We start from the raw sequence: 16051 nt of genomic DNA, 5'->3' as shown, positions 1-16051 counted from the left end.
AACTTTTTACCAATAATGTAATAAACTTTTTACCAATAATGTAATAATGTGTTACATTAACGGGATGTTATTACATTATCAGGTTAGCCTTCATTTCCCTGGTCCTGATAATGTAATAATTCCCCAATATTGTAATAATTTAACAGTGGACCACCCATAAATGGATTCAAGTGGTGATACTGTTTAAGCAACGCAAGCTCGAGAGGTCTAGCGCCGCCGACAGGTCAAAGTTGGACGTGCATGAATGCTCTACTCTTCCTCAAAGCTACCTCCAAGCTACTTCCACTCATGTTTTTTCTCAGTTGGATCATTTTATTACATTATCAGGGTTTATTGCATTTTCAATGGCCTCAAATGCATTTTTTATTACATTATCAGGGATTTATTACATTATCAGGATTATTATTATTATCGGGGATTTATTACATTATCAGGGTTATTACATTATCAGGGTTATTACATTATCGGGGGATTTATTACATTATCAGGGTTATTACATTACCAGGGATTTATTACATTATCAGGGTTATTACATTACCAGGGATTTATTACATTATCAGGGTTATTACATTATCAGGGATTTATTACATTATCAGGGTTATTACATTACCAGGGATTTATTACATTATCAGGGTTATTACATTATCAGGGGTTTATTACATTATCAGGGTTATTACATTATCGGGGATTTATTACATTATCAGGTTCCACAAGGTGTCCAGAATTCAAGTATTCTGTATTACTGGAGCAAGGTTTAATGTGCTGCTTTCAAAAGCTCAAATATGAATTCAGGGCTCCCCCAATATTTCTGCATAGAGAAATAGGACCACCAAAACATTCTGTCAGGGTTCAAAGCCATCCTTGTCCCGTGATGATTTTTCTAAGACCATAACCAAGTGCTAAAGTCTTTGGCAGCAGGTCACAAGAGGAAGCAGAAACCAGTCCTTTTGCAGGTGTCCAACATCAGCACGCAAGGAACTGGACTCGTATGATTTGCCTACAATCAGGCGAGGATGCGGAAAGTTTTGTTGGCTCATCTGCAGGTCTTTTAAAAACCTGCCAGAATGCTCGCCCACCTGACAGAATTGTGTTTGGCTGTGCTTGCGTCCCTTTTCCTCCCCACTGACTTGTGTGAATTACGCTGGAATTCTGGGAAATCGGCCGAATGATCTAGAAAAGCCAACCGGAAGAAGTCAGTTAGCAGTACAGTCCCCTTGAACCAGCGTGGCTGAGGGCCTACACGTGACATTTTCATAAGTTAGATATTAATACAGTAAACAATGTTATTATAATAATGCAGTAATTTATAATACAATGTCAAAATATTCAAAGATATTATTCCAGTAATGACTGTACCCCTGCAGAACACAAGTTTTTCATTCGACACAACCTTCTCACACAGGATCAGTTTGTTGTGGAGGCCACTAGATGCCACTAAAGACTCACCTTTTTGCTGCAAGTCAGTTCAAGTCCATTTTATTTGTGCAGCCCAATACCACAAATTACACAATGTGCCTCAGTGGGCTTTACAGCAACACAACACCATTTCCTTAGACCCTCTTATCGGGTAAGGGACAACGCCCTAAAAAAACCTTTAACAGGGAGAAGAAAAAAAGGTAACACTTTAGTATGGGGAACATTCTACGTAACAAAAACTTAATTGCTAGTGAATCAGTAATGATCAAGATGTCACTTTAGTATGGGGAACATAAAAAAACGTAATTACTAGTGAATTAGTAATGATCAAGATGTCACTTTAGTATGGGGAACATATTCTAAGTAACAAAAACTTCATTTAGAGTAATTTAACACTATGAACACTTGTAGTTTTGTGTGTTGTTATGTAAGAACAGAGCATATTCATTAAGTGTTAGTAAGGCAGAATAACTCTTCTTGTGGTACTACCACCTTATAAAGGCCATACTAAGCAAAGCATATTGAGATGGTACTACTAATAAGCAATACTTCTGAGGTTATAGAGGGGAAACTCATAGTTAATGGCTTACTGGTTGTATAATAAGGCCATGCAGAATAAGGCATTAATGAGTACGTAATAATGACCAATGAAGAGCCAATATGTTGCTAATTTGCATGCTAATAAGCACCTAATTAATGGTGACTATGTTCCCCATACTAAAGTGTTACCGAAAAAAAATTAGGAAGAAACCTCAGGGGGGAGCAACACCGGAGGGAGCTCTCTCCCCAAGACGGCCAGACGTACGATGGATGTTGTGTTTACACAATTTACAGAATACAACATTAAAAGAGGATCACAGAAGTATAATGGGTAGATGCCAAGCAGCGTCCAGGCGCCACAGGAACAGCCTAGGACCTGAGCCACGTGACCACCATCACCATGAAGACCTGGCCGAAGGATAGTCTACACATGCACATGGGGGAGACTCATGTCACACCATTCACATACACAGAAGAAGAGAAAGGAGAAGACGTCATTCAGAGAGAGAAAAGACATGTGAGAGAAGAGAACAGTTCTCATCAGCAGGACAGTGGTCGGTCATTTCACCGAGACAGGAGCAGACCTGTCATGCAGTACAGTTCGTAAAGTGCTCAATTTAAAGGCAACTAATTAAGTTAAGGCAAAAAGATGAGTTTTAAGTTTGGATTTAAAGGACTCAACAGACTCTGGTGGTCTGACGGCAGCAGCAGGTTATTCAACAAGAACGGGGCCCAGGAGGAAAAGGCCCTGCTGCCACCAGCTGACCTCTTGTTAACCTTGGGTACACACAGGAGCCCTGTGTTCTGAGAGCGAAGTGCTCGAGATGGCATGTAAGGTTTAAGGAGATCAGACAGGTAGGATGGGGCAAGCCCATTTAGGGTTTTATAAGTCAGCAGAAGCACCTTGTATTCTGATCTAACATGGATAGGAAGCCAATGAAGGGAGGCAAGAATTGGTGTAACGTGGTCAAATTTCCTAGTTTTAGTTGGGATTCTAGCTGCAGCATTCTGAACCATCCGCTGTGTCAGCCATGGACAGGAAACCCCGAATTTCAGTGATGTTACGCAAGTGAAAAAAGGGTAGTGTTGGTGATTCCTGTAACGTGCTTATCAAAGGAAAGGCTGGGATCAAACTAACACCAAGTTTTTTGGCTGCCACGCTTTGTGAAATCAGGGTTGTTGGTTGTTATTGGTACTTGATCAAATTGGTGTCTGTGTCTATAGCAGGACCCATGACCAGCATCTCAGTTTTATCTGAATTTAAAGACAAGGCAAGTTTATTTGTAGAGCACATTTCCTCATCAAGGCAATTCCAAGTGCTTCACATGAAACATAAAATGCATTAAGAAAAGCAACATAAGGCAATAAAAAGACATTTAAAACCAAATTAAAGATAGAGTAAAAGTTACAGTGCAGTGTGAGATGACAACCAAAAGCTTCAAATTTTATTTAATCATAGGCAGCGGCAAACAAAAAAAGAAGTTTTCAACCTTGATTTAAAAGAACTGAGAGTTGCAGCAGCCCTGCAGTTTCCTGGGAGTTTGTTCCAGATATGTGGTGCATAAAAACTGAAAGCTGCCTCTCCGTGTTTAGTTTTGACTCTGGGGACAGAAAGCAGATCTGTCCCAGAAGATCTGAGAGGTCTGGATGGTTCATAGTGTAGCAGAAGATCACAAATGTATTTAGGCCCTAAAGCAGTGTTTCTCAACCCAGTCCTCAAGGACCCCCTATCCTGCTGATTTTCATTGTAACCCTGCATAGGTAGCCCTGCTTGTACTTACTCGACCAATCATCTCACAGCACTTAATTATGCAAGGTGTGCAACACCTGACAAAATCATTGCTGATTGGTTGAATAACTACAAACAGGTACCTATTCAGGGTTGCAAAGAAAATATGCAGGATAGGGGGTCCTTGAGGACAGGGTTGAGAAACACTGCCCTAAAGCATTCAGTTTTAAAATCAGTTCTTTGGCGGATAGGAAGTCAGTGTAACAACCTCAGAACTGGAGTGATGTGATCCACTTTTTCGGTCTTAGTAAGGACTCGAGCAACAGCGTTCTCAATCAGCTGCAGCTATTGGATTGATTTTTTTTAATTTAGAGGGACATTTAAAGACACCATTACAGTAGTTGAGTTGACTGAAGTAAAGCCATTGACAAGTTTTTCCATATCCTACTGACACATAAATCCTTTAATTCTTGTTATAGGCTGACTTTATAATTGTCTTAACGTGGCTATATAAATCCAGGTCCGAATCCATGACTACACCAAGATTTCTGCCTTGGTTTGTGGTTTTTAATTTAACGGATTGTAGCTGAGCACTGAATTTTAATCGTTCCTCCTTGGTTCCAAAGACAATTACTTTAGTTTTGTCTTTGTTTAATTGAAGAAAATTCGGAGACATCCAATCATTGATTTGTTCAATGCACTTGCTCAGCGCTTGTATGGGAGTATAGTCCCTGGTGATATGATTATGTAAATTTGTGAGTCATTTGCTTAATTATGTAACATTTTGTTGTTTTCCATAATCTGAACAAGTGGGAGCATATAGATGTTAAACAGGAGCGGCCGCAGAATGGAGCCTTGGGGAGCTTACTGCTGGTCCAAGCAGCTGTGATGCATGTAGATGATGTAGGAAATCCCTGCTCAGCCCAACGAGAAAACAAGTAGCTGAATTCATACACACTTTGGGCACACTTCAATTTGACTATGAAAAACAAATTATGATTTTGGTTTTGACAGGGCCAGCAGAAAAGGCCCTGATGGCCCTGACAGCCCACCACAGGTCATTTGAGTACAATCATCAGCCCTTATAGGCATATACAACTGAGTATCATCCACACAGCAATGGAAATGTATTTCATGACTGTGTATCATCTGGACAAGAGGTGAAATACAAAGAGAGAAAAGTAGAGGGCCAAGAACTGAGCCTTGAGGTACACCATATTTAACATAAGATAATTTCGATGTAATATTATAGCAGACACACTGTGTTCTTCCAGATAAATAGGACTTAAGCCAAGAGAGAGCTAAGCAAGAGACACCAAAATTACAATTTATTCTGTCTAACAGTATACAGTGATCAGTGGTGTCAAAGGCTGCACTGAGGTCCAGTAGTACAAACGCAGAAGTGGAATCAGAGTCCATAGCTAGTAAAAGATCGTTCACCACTCTGGTCAGAGCAGTCTCAGTGGAGTGACAGGTCCTGAAAGCCAGTTGAAAAGGCTCATGTAGATAGTTTTTTCCCCCCCTATATGGGTCGAAAGTTGTTGATACACAACTCTCTCTAATACTTTAGAAAAGAATGGAAGATTAGAGACTATTCGTTAGTTATTAAGAGAATCTGGATCGAGGTGCGATTTTTTTTCTAAGTAGAGGTTTGACCACAGCTGTCTTAGAGCTGCTGGGAACAATGCCAGTAGTAAGTGATAAATTAACAATGTCCAACATTGTAGGTCCCAGGAAAGGCCAGAGGTCTTTAAATAGTTTTGCTGGTAAAGGGTCAAGTAGACAAGTAGTTGGTTTAGAAGCTGACACGAGCTTAGTCAAAGTATCAAGAAAAATAGTCTCAAAAGCTGTAATAACAGGGACTATCAGTGACTTATCGTATAAATATGAATTGGTGGGGTGGCTCAGCTGGTAGAACACGTACCACATAAGGCTGAGTTCTTATCGCAGTGGCCTGGGTTGCTGCATGTCATCCCCTCTCTCTCCCCTGCCTTCCTTGTCTCTCTTGACTTTCACTATCTAATAAAGGTGGAAAATGCCAAAAAGAAAATAAGAAAAAAATATGAATTTGGTAAGACAGGATCTTCAGGAGTAGATGGAGTCCAATAAATAATTTTGTTTATGATCTCATCAACCGTATTACAGAAAAAGTCTGGAAACTCATGGGCCATGAATGGTGAGCAGCTAATAAAAAGCTGCTTTGTTGTAAATTTAGCTACAGTGTGAAAGAGAAATCTGGGGTTAGGTTTATTAACATTGATTAAGTGAGAGAGATACACTACTCTTGCAGCAGATAAAGCACACTTGTATTTCAATAAGCACTCGTGCCACGATAGGTTAAAAAAATCTTCCAATTTTGATTTTCACCATTTACGTTCCAGTCTCCTGCAGGCCCACTTAAGAGCACGTGTCTTATCATTAAACCTGGGTGAAGGCCTCTTTAGTCGCCTAGCTCTGGTAGTGAGAGGTGCAACTGAATCAAGGAGACTAGAGATGGCAACATTTAAGTCACTAGTGAGATTTTGAACAGAGTCAGTTACAGAGTCAGTTACCACAGTGAAAGGATACAAGACTTAAGGCAGCTGCTGGCCAAATGCAGCTACCGTGGAGGGACCAATGTGGAAAGTGGCAATTATATCTGTGCCAACATTAACGGGCCAATAATGCTTTAAATTTGATGAGAAAATGATCTGACACAGCAGTTGTGATTAGCAAGACATTCAGATCAGAAACAGCTATCCCTTTAGATAAAACCAAATCAAGGGTGTTACCACTGCAGTGAGTCGACTCTTGAACAAACTGAGTGAACCCAAAAGCATCCTCTGGTGCCAGAAAAGATCAGCAGCCTTATTCAGATGAATATTGAAATCAGCAAGAATTAGAATCTCATCAGATTGATTAACAAGACCCGAGAGAAATTCTCCAAATTCTTCAAGAAATGGTAATTGCCAGGAGGTCGATTGAGTATGTTTAGTAAAGCAGTTTATATTTACTGCCATTTTCTCCCTCTACCCCTTTATATGTGTCTTTGTTTCCCTAATTCTAGGCATGTACTTGGTGTCAAAGTACATCAGAGAGAAGACGGACAGTGTGGTCATCTTTTCTGGAGAGGGCTCTGATGAGCTAACCCAGGGGTACATTTACTTCCACAAGGCAAGTACTTAAAGTGCCACTCTTCTCAGCTCTGTTGAAATAGCCAAAGTGTGATTGTGGTTCATACACTGAGAAACTGTAATGATGCCGATGCAGGCCCCGAGCCCTAAAGCAGCCGCAGAAGAGAGTGAACGGCTGATGAAGGAGCTCTACCTGTTTGACGTACTCCGCGCCGACCGCACCACTGCTGCACATGGGTAAGTCCAGTCAATTAAAAAAACAACAGACAACAGAATTTATTTGTCTTTTTAAAGGGAAACCACTTCAACCTGTACTTGAACCACAACTGTGACCATTATGTGACCATTATTTGGAGCCAAATCCTAAAATATCCACAAAGAAGTCTGTGACTCGAACTTACAATGGTATCCATCCAACCAGTCATCACCATCAAGTTCACTTCACAATGTTACACTCGAAACAAGCCAGTTCATTCTAGCTGACGAACGGACTTGACTGGACTCCGCGGCCACTGATTATAAAACAAGATAACAATTATTAAACAGAATGTTTGTTCCTTTTCCTGCAAAGCTGTAGAATTCCTGTTAATTTGTTCTTGGTCCTACCAGTACAGATCTGTCACTTATGCACTGTCAGTTTGACAGTTGGACAAGTAGTTTTCTACATGCTATAGAAAAACACAAGATGAATGACGAAAGAACGAAGTGTGCATCATTTACCTTGCACTCTGAAGCCTATCATTTAATATTTTGCAACTTTATTTTCACTTTATAATGCACAGCGACACTGGCTGGGTCTAGTTCGTCCTGCAAACAGTGAGCTAGAACATGGGAAATGTTCCTTAACTCTCCTCGCTTTGACAAAGTAGAAGCATAACACTGTGCAGTTGTAGCGACCACTGATGACTAGACTCGCTAGCCCTTGTCTACGAGGTCGGATCCTTTAGTTGACAGGTTAGCGCAGTCGCCCGTGGTGCGGGCAACCCGGGTTCGTGTCCCAGCTGCGGCGGTTCCTGGCTGCTCCCTGAATTCACCACATTGGTGTTAGAAGTGGGATGGTGGGATGGTGAGCATGTGCACCCAGAGGCGCGAGGGAGCTGATATGCTGAAGCGCGGGGACGTGCTTCCCGAAGGGGGGGGGGGGGGGTGTAACGACCATTTATGACTAGACTCGCTAGCCTTTGGCTAACTGGTCAGACCCTTTAGTCGACTGGTTAACGCAGTCGCGCGTGGTGCGGGGTCCCGGCTGCCTCCTGAATTCGCTACAGAGTGTTGCGCCACGCGCCGCCGCAGCGCTCTGAAAATGTAAAGTGTGTAGCTCAGCCTGGGTTTGTTTGGCTGGGGTCTCAGTGTCACTCATGAATATTTACTGATAAGCTCAAACAAATGTGTCCAATTCACCACCCGGGCATATGAATTCACAGTGCTTGAAATAATGACATCATGAATTACTGGTATTATTGTTTCTTTATCAAAAGGCATCGTCTTGGGGGATCCAGGTAGTGTAGCGGTCTATTCCACTGCCTACAAACACGGGGATCTCCAGTTCGAGTCCCTGTGTTACCTCCGGCTTTGTCGGGCGTCCCTATGGACACAATTGGCCGTGTCTGCGGGTGGGAAGCTGGATGTGGGTATGTGTCCTAGTCACTGCACTAGCGCCTCTCCTGGTTGGTCGGGGCACCTGTTCAGAGGGGAGGGGGGACTGGGGGGAATAGCGTGATCCTCCCACGCGCTACGTCCCCCTGGTGAAACTCCTCACTGTCAGGTGAAAAGAAGCGGCTGGTGACTCCACATGTATGGGAGGAGGCATGTGGTAGTCTGCAGCCCTCCCCGGATCAGCAGAGGGGGTGGAGCAGCGACCGGGACGGCTCGGAAGAGTGGGGTAATTGGACGGGTACAATTGGGGAGAAAAAGGGGGAAAAATCCAACAAAAAAAAAGAAGCATCATCTCACGTTAGTGCTTCTTTTACAGGCTGGAGCTCAGAGTGCCTTTCCTGGACCACAGATTCACTGCGTACTACCTTTCCTTGCCGGAGGAGATGAGAATTCCCAAGGTTGGTGTTGTCATGTGCTTATCTACGTCTGTCTGCCTCACACCAGCTTTTCTAACCCCAAGTTTTAGCCAACAGCGTTGTTTAATAACGGTGTTTTTGTCGCGGGTAACCAGGACGGCGTGGAGAAGCACCTTTTGAGGGACTCTTTCAAGGGTCTGAACCTAATCCCTGACGACATCCTGTGGAGGCGGAAAGAGGCGTTCAGTGATGGCCTAATGTCCATAAAGAAGTCCTGGTATACAAGCCTGCAGGAGCACATTGAGTCTGAGGTATGTACAAACACATACAGCTGCTCACTTTCCCTCCCCCAATCTCTTACTCCCCCAATCTCCCTCCTTCCTCCCTCCCTCCGCCGCTCAGGATCTCACACTGGGAGCGTTTGTTTGTGACCCGCCCGTCTTTTGTCTCGCTTAGGTCAACGACGTCCAGCTGAAGAAAGCTCACAAGACCTTTCTGCACAACCCACCCAAAACCAAGGAGGCCTACCACTTCAGGCAGGTGTTTGAAAAGCATTACCCGGGCCGGGCCGAATGGCTCTCCCACTTCTGGATGCCCCGCTGGATCAGTGCCACTGACCCGTCGGCAAGAACCCTGGCCATCTACAAACCTGACAAGGACCAGTGATCCACTGGATTAGATGTGGTTTCCTGCTTTGCTTTTGTTGTGTGTGTGTGTGTGTGTGTGTGTGTGTGTGTGTGTGTGTGTGTGAAGGGGGACTGGCCCTGGTCTGTGCTGACTGTCTAACAGTACATTTGACAGAGTGACACACAGAAACCCAGACTTTAGTTCTGACCTCATGATTTGATCATACACAGAGCTCTATGGGACGGCCCAGTGTGTATCTCACATGAATAATAGTGATAACAACCACCTCGGATCAGTGTTGTCGTACTGTCGGCGTCGCACCATGGCTGCAAGTCTTTATCAGAGGTGGTGCTGAGTCCATAATAACACTTTCAGACAATCCCCGACCTCACAGCACCGGTCTGCCGCCTGTCCGTAGCATCTGCCTGCGTTCACACGTTATATAAGCAAGTGTGTCTACTAAGCGGAACTCACTTTAGCTTCGTTGTGTAACCTCCCGTGATTGGTTTGTGACTCTGAATCATGTGTGCTGCTGATCCAGACCTGCTAGCAACAGCGAGGCCGGGCTGCTTAACAGCTCTGTGGCGCATTTTAGTGGGAAACCAGCTTTGCGGCCTCTTGTGGTCAGGACTAACTCGCGACATGGGCACATGTCATGAAACCGAACCCGTGTGTCTTGCTGCACAGCCCCTCTGGATTGTTTGTTGCTGGGATTTTTTTGTGTGCGTCTTTGAGACATAAACAGTGGGGTTTCAGAGGGTGCATCGTTAAATCTGTCAGTTACGTTTTTGGACGATTTCGAGACACACGAGTATTGTAAGACCGGTGAACACACGTCCACCCAATCCACACCACACCGGCACGTGTGCACGTGTCGCCTACCCTGCACGCCAGTGTCATCACGCATGCAGGCCATGAGATGCGAACACATACGACTTAATCACATCGGAGTGCGCGTAACGCACGTCGGCGTCCTGTAAACGTGACCACGGGGCGTTCTAGAAGTTCTAGAATTGTCTGTAACCATTTGACGCTGACCGCTGTTAACACCTAAAATGGCTGACTCCCTCCACACTGCTCGCCTGTCAACGTGGCACCCGGCGGAGCAGTGTTTCTCCCCGCCACATCAAGTACACAACACTTCACTGGCATGGGGGGCAAGAAGAAACTGCAGGTCAACCAATAAATGAAAATAATTTTAATATATCGAGCTACTGTGTTCTGTCAAACCACACCGTCTGCCCACTTCGAAAACGTGACGGCGTCACTTGGAACCAAAAGGAAACGGTCACACTTTCTATGAGGCTTGCATCTATAACGCCCTATAAGCACTTATAACACCCTATACGTGTAGCTATAAGTCATTGTAAGATTAATTATAACCATGTATACGCCCTCACGACACCTCACAACCACCTTTATGATACCTTGTCAATTTAAAACGGATTTATGCAGTATAAATATGTCATCATTAGCCTGTTTATCTGTCAACTGTCATAATGCGTCATAGCCAACTTGTTTTGCTGAAGCTTTGTAGGGGTGCATAATGAGACTTCGGTGCTATTCCACAGTCTTCAGCCGTAGTCGTTAGTCACTGTAATACACATTATAGGAAGGCGTGGGCGTTATAGATGCAATAGATGCTTATAGGGCGTTATGGATGCTTATAGGGCGTTATAGATGCAAGCTTCATAGAAGGTGCTACCAAGGAACTTATATGGTGTGGGTGCAGTCCGCTCCAGAGGTTGTATGTACAGAACAATCAGTTGTGATTTAATAGTTATGAGGCACTATACAGTGAAATTGGCAGTGCAGTTTTTCTACGTACACACACACACACACACACACACAGTAAGTAAGTAATTAAGTATAAGTAATTAAGTACGTAAGTAAGTACGTAAGTAAGTACCCTGCGGTACAGCTTTGCTCTGATGGTCCACAACACATAGCAGGAGTTTGTCTGACATGTCAACTGGTTTAGAAACGGTTACACATACTGAATAACAACGCGTTGCTGAAGTGGTTTTGCACCCCCCCACCCCCACCCCCCCGTCTGCTGGGGCAGATAAATCAAAGTGGCACGAGCACAGCACCGCTACATCACTACAGCGCGGGAACAGAAACGTCATCAGCATAGAACAACGATACGTAGCTCCGAGGAAAGAAAACCAGCATCCGGTGCCCTCTGACACAGGAGGCGTGGGCGAGAAGGAGAGCAGGAGGAACAGTGAGATGAACGGTGGGAGGCACAGGAGGAGGACGGCTGCTCAGCGGCGGGAGTCGTAGCTCTGTATCGTGCTCCATTCATAGGAATCTGCATGAAAAGAGAAGGGTCGTTACTCCGGCAGTGGCCTTCCACCATGACTCCAGTCTGCTCTCTGGTCTAGTCCTCCACCGTGTGACCGTTAAAAGGACAGGAAGATTACCTGGCTCCGCCTGGCTCCTTCTCCCCATCAGCCCGACAAAGGAGTTGATTTTGTGCCCTTAGAAAGGAAAAGAGATGCACATTGTAAGGATGCACGCTATCGACACAGGGGGAGAGAGGCGGGGGCTGCTGGACTCACACATTCAGGATTGGGACGCTGTTGACGGAGCTGCAAGAGCGCAGCTGGCGTGTAAACCCTAAGGAGACCTCCTGCAACGGAGGCCGTCAGCGTGCTGCGGAGGCGGCAGGCGGAGCGGAGCTGAGCGGGCCTCTCTTACACGCAAACTGCCCACATGACAACACCCGAGGGGCACTTCTATCTCACACTGCCTGGCTGTCAATCACACTAATGGAAAGGAATATCGTAATAGGGGTGGGGGGTGCGCGTGCGCGTGTTTTTTTGGGGGGGCGGGGTTAGGGTAACAATGCTACAGTGACACCTACAAGAGATTGCGTTGTGTTGCTAATGCAAATCCAAAGGCATCGCGCATCTGTCCATCCAAAAATTTCTTCTTCTTTTTTTAAGAGTTTTCTCCCCAATTGTATCCGGCCAATTACCCCCCACCCCCACTCTTCCCAGAGCCCTAGAAAGAGAGAGTTACGTCGACTCCGCAGACGTCAATGGGCCAATTATTTAACGGCAATGGTGGATCATGAGAGCCCCGGATAGCTCCAAACAGTGCGCAATATATCCATATCTATATATAAATGTAACAATCTGAAATCATTGGTTAGGAGTTACCGGAAATCGCGGCTAAGCAGTTCATTTAAATGTCCCGCCAAGCTTCGTTTGGAACTATTCGGCGGCTGCATGAACCACGTGACCCTCTCGCGTTCTGACCCCCTCATTGGCGCACCTCTCTCTTTCTTAGGGCTCTGACTCTCCCGAGCCGCCCCGGTCTCTGCTCCACCCCCCTCTGCCGATCCGGGGGGGGAGGGCTGCGGACTACCACGTGCCTCCTCCGATACACGTGGAGTCACCAGCCGCTTCTTTTCACCTGACAGTGAGGAGTTTCACCAGCGGGGGGGGGGGGGGGTGTAGCGCGTGGGAAGATCACGCTATTCCCCTCCGGTTCTCCCTCCCCTCCGAACAGGTGCCCCGACCGACCAGAGGAGGCGCTAGTGCAGCGACCAGGACCACACACCCACATCCGGCTCCCCACCCGCAGACACGGCCAATCGTGTGTCAGCTAATGGAGGCCTCTTTGTTATCTTTATTGTGGGGAGTGGCATGTAAAGGTGTAGTAGTTCCCGTCCCCCTGTCGGAGACAGAAACAATGCAACTGAGCTGCGAGGGGCAGGGCTGGCGGTTCTTCCCCTCCCCTCCCCTCCCCTCCCCGGTCGCTGTGATGCGGTGATGTGTGATTTACTACCCGCCACGCACGGAGCCATAAACCACGTCTCCGTAGTTACGTCGCACTGAGGTGAATCACTGAGTGCAGCTGCCATTTAAAACACAGGAGCTAATCCCTCCCTGCCTCCTCCCTTCTCCCCATCTCTGGCTCCTCTCACGCAGGTTCCTCCGGTGCAGGTTTTGTATTTACTTTCCGCTGACCGTACGGCCTCGAAAGCAACGCGGGAAGACAAATCCCTCACCCCCCCCCCCCCCAATAAGACGAGGGGGCCGTCAGCTAATTAAAGCCTCTGAACATTTCTGTAACTCAAAGGCTCCTTCTCAGTCAGATGAATATGAATATTCAAGCCAGTTAATAATATGTAGGACGGACGGCTGGAGGGATTTGCTGCCCGACTCGTTCGTCTCTCTGAGTCGGGATCAACCCCCTGCCCGGGACTTGTCGTATTGGCCGTAAGTCACTGAACACGTTTTCAATTTCACAAATACGAGACACCTAATTAAGGAATTATGAACCAGAGGAGCAAATCCGGAGAGACAATCCCAAAACGCTGGCACTTACTTTTGCGGGTGATCTGTCCATTCGCTGTAAAGGAGAGAGAACAGAAAGAACACCTCAGTGGCTTAAAGTGGACAGCAAACCAGCTCTGACGTCATGCAGAGGGACTGGGGAAACCGCCTTTACCCGTGGAGCGTTTCCCCATCAGGCCGATGAACTGGTGTGGCCGGGGCTTCCTCGTCATTCTTCGTAGGATGTCTCTGAAGGGGTCCGTTGAAAGCCACCGGTTCTGCAGAAAAAAGGGAATGTTTTTTTTTTGGAGACACCACGTGCTCAGCCTGCAGATATACGTGTGCGTAAAATGTCGACTGACGTGGAAACACGATTCTGCTGAGTCGTTTGAACGCTTCCTAAAGTCTTTCTGTCTCTGCAAGATTCATCTCTTGTGAGCGCAGGACATAAACCCGGACATGGACCTGGACCCGGACATGGACAAGGACCTGGATGTTGAGATGGGCCTGGACGTGGAGATGGGCCCGGACATGGCCCGGACATGAACCTGGACATGAACCCAGACATGGACCCAGACCTGGACATGAACCCTTACATGGCCCGGACATGGGCCTGGACATGGACCCAGACCTGGACGTGGACATGGGCCGGACATGGACACGGACCCAGATATGGCCCAGCCATGGACCCAGATCTGGACATGTACCCTGACATGGCCTGGACATAGTCCAGACACGGACCCAGACCTGGACCCGGACGTGGATATGGGCCGGACATGGACACGGACCCAGATATGGCCCAGCCATGGACCCAGATCTGGACATGTACCCTGACATGGCCCGGACATGAACCCGGACATAGTCCAGACATGGACCCAGATCTGAACCCGGATGTGGACCCGGACTCGGACCCTTCATCGTTGGAGTCATCTGTTCCGGGCTTGCGCGGGGCTCATGGTGGCAGCGCTCATCCACGTGGTTGTATGGGCATGAGGGAAGCGCGCAGACACTTGGCAGGCGTCCAACCCGCAATGTGGAATGCGGAGCGTGCGCGACATGCGAACGGAGGCACGGCGGTAGTCCTCTGATCTGATCTGATGTGGTCTGGTCTGATCTGATGTGGTCTGGTCTGGTCTGGTCTTTACATCTGATTTAACTGCACATAAGACCTCACTGCTGTGGGCCGGGGAAACGACAAATAAATGTCCCTGATTGCTGATAATATAGTGGCTATTTATATTTATTTTGTCTATTTATTTTTTTACTGATTTTTACTGATTGCTGCCAAGTGCACTATGCCATACGATGCTTCCATATCTACCACGTCAGGTTGGTCAGAGAAACAGTTCAAATCGGGGAAAACATGGTAAAGGAAATTATGTCATCAACATATTTACTTGTAAAACTTTTTCACACTTCCGTTTTAGAACCAGAACCGGATATTTTTTAATTACCCTGTGCGTGAAATGCACTCGGAATTCATTGCTGGTACAATTAAGAGCGCGAGAGAAAAAAAAAACACCGTCTCAAATAGGATGAAGTGAAATAAGAAGTGAAACCGGCACATTTAGCAAGGCATCGATGATGTGACATTCCCCATAACTGAGGTGGATACGCTACCTGGATTTGATCGCTGCTCGTCCAGTAATCAAGTTCTTCTTTTGGCACGATTTCTTCACAGAACGCATGGGCCACCGCGAGGAAGGCGACCAGGAGCGGTAAGAGTAGTTTCATGGTGCCAAGCTCTTCTTCGGGGGTGGTTTTACTGAGAGGACCAGGTTTACAGACAACTACGCCGAAATGACTGCAGCGCTCAAATGCGAAGAAGACTGGAAATGTCGAAGCGCGATATTCGACAGACTTTACTGCTGTTGCTTCAGTGGTCCGTCCGTGGTCCGTCCGTGGTCCGTCCGTGGTCCGTCAGTGGTCCGTCAGTGGTCCGTCAGTGGTCCGTCAGTGGCGGCAGCGGCATCCTCACCGTACGACACCGGCTGGACTTGTGCGTAAAAACGAGTTCCTGCGCCTGGTCCAGCGCTCTCCGCGCTGCGTTCACTGCGACTGCGTCGTGTTCGAGACCGAAGTCCTGCGCGTGCGGCTATATAGGAAAGACAGGCGGTGTCCGGGCACTAACGAGCTTTAAATGAACCAATCACACACCAACTTGAAGCACGTGACCACGCGGACCTGCACGACTAACCGCCGGTTTTGCTGTTCCACGCAAACCGAAACGTGGCCCGTTTCTTGCCTGGGGGTCTTTTGGCTCACCGACTACTCCACGCCGAAATGCGCAAACACGATGACGCACCCCAGTTTGGGTAGCTTTTA

At 46.7% G+C, this 16051-nt stretch overlaps 2 protein-coding genes across 2 annotated transcripts in view; one reads left to right on the top strand and one right to left on the bottom strand.

The window, feature by feature from the left end:
• asns (asparagine synthetase) overlaps window positions 1-9542 on the top strand; it is a 21629-nt gene extending 12087 nt beyond the window's left edge. Inside the window, 5 exon segments of the mRNA XM_056298169.1 lie at window positions 6732-6838; window positions 6935-7035; window positions 8771-8852; window positions 8966-9121; window positions 9267-9542. Coding sequence (XP_056154144.1) covers window positions 6732-6838; window positions 6935-7035; window positions 8771-8852; window positions 8966-9121; window positions 9267-9476 — 656 coding nt within the window. The 3' untranslated portion in view covers window positions 9477-9542.
• Window positions 9543-10618: 1076 nt separating this feature from the next.
• tac1 (tachykinin precursor 1) lies at window positions 10619-15779 on the bottom strand. Its single transcript, XM_056298170.1, has 5 exons — window positions 15347-15779; window positions 13902-14004; window positions 13779-13802; window positions 11864-11920; window positions 10619-11751 (listed from the first exon to the last, which is right to left on the bottom strand). Exons 1-5 carry the CDS (start codon window positions 15458-15460, stop codon window positions 11705-11707), a joined length of 345 nt encoding a protein of 114 aa, XP_056154145.1. The 5' UTR covers window positions 15461-15779; the 3' UTR covers window positions 10619-11704.
• Window positions 15780-16051: the final 272 nt, after the last annotated feature.

This window comes from Lampris incognitus, chromosome 18, assembly GCF_029633865.1.
Source record: "Lampris incognitus isolate fLamInc1 chromosome 18, fLamInc1.hap2, whole genome shotgun sequence".
Lineage (NCBI taxonomy): Eukaryota > Metazoa > Chordata > Actinopteri > Lampriformes > Lampridae > Lampris > Lampris incognitus.
Note: the sequence above shows the minus strand (reverse complement) of the source record. Positions and strands in the feature narration are given on the sequence as shown.

Bases quoted from the DNA above. Each gene is read 5' to 3' on its own strand.
- tac1 (XM_056298170.1), bottom strand. From the start codon at position 15,460: ATGAAACTACTCTTACCGCTCCTGGTCGCCTTCCTCGCGGTGGCCCAT. The intron at 14,005-15,346 runs GTAGCGTATCCA...TTTTTTCTGCAG, and splicing joins CGAGCAGCGATCAAATCCAG to AACCGGTGGCTTTCAACGGA. The intron at 11,752-11,863 runs GTAATCTTCCTG...CTTTTCATGCAG, and splicing joins AAGGAGCCAGGCGGAGCCAG to ATTCCTATGAATGGAGCACG.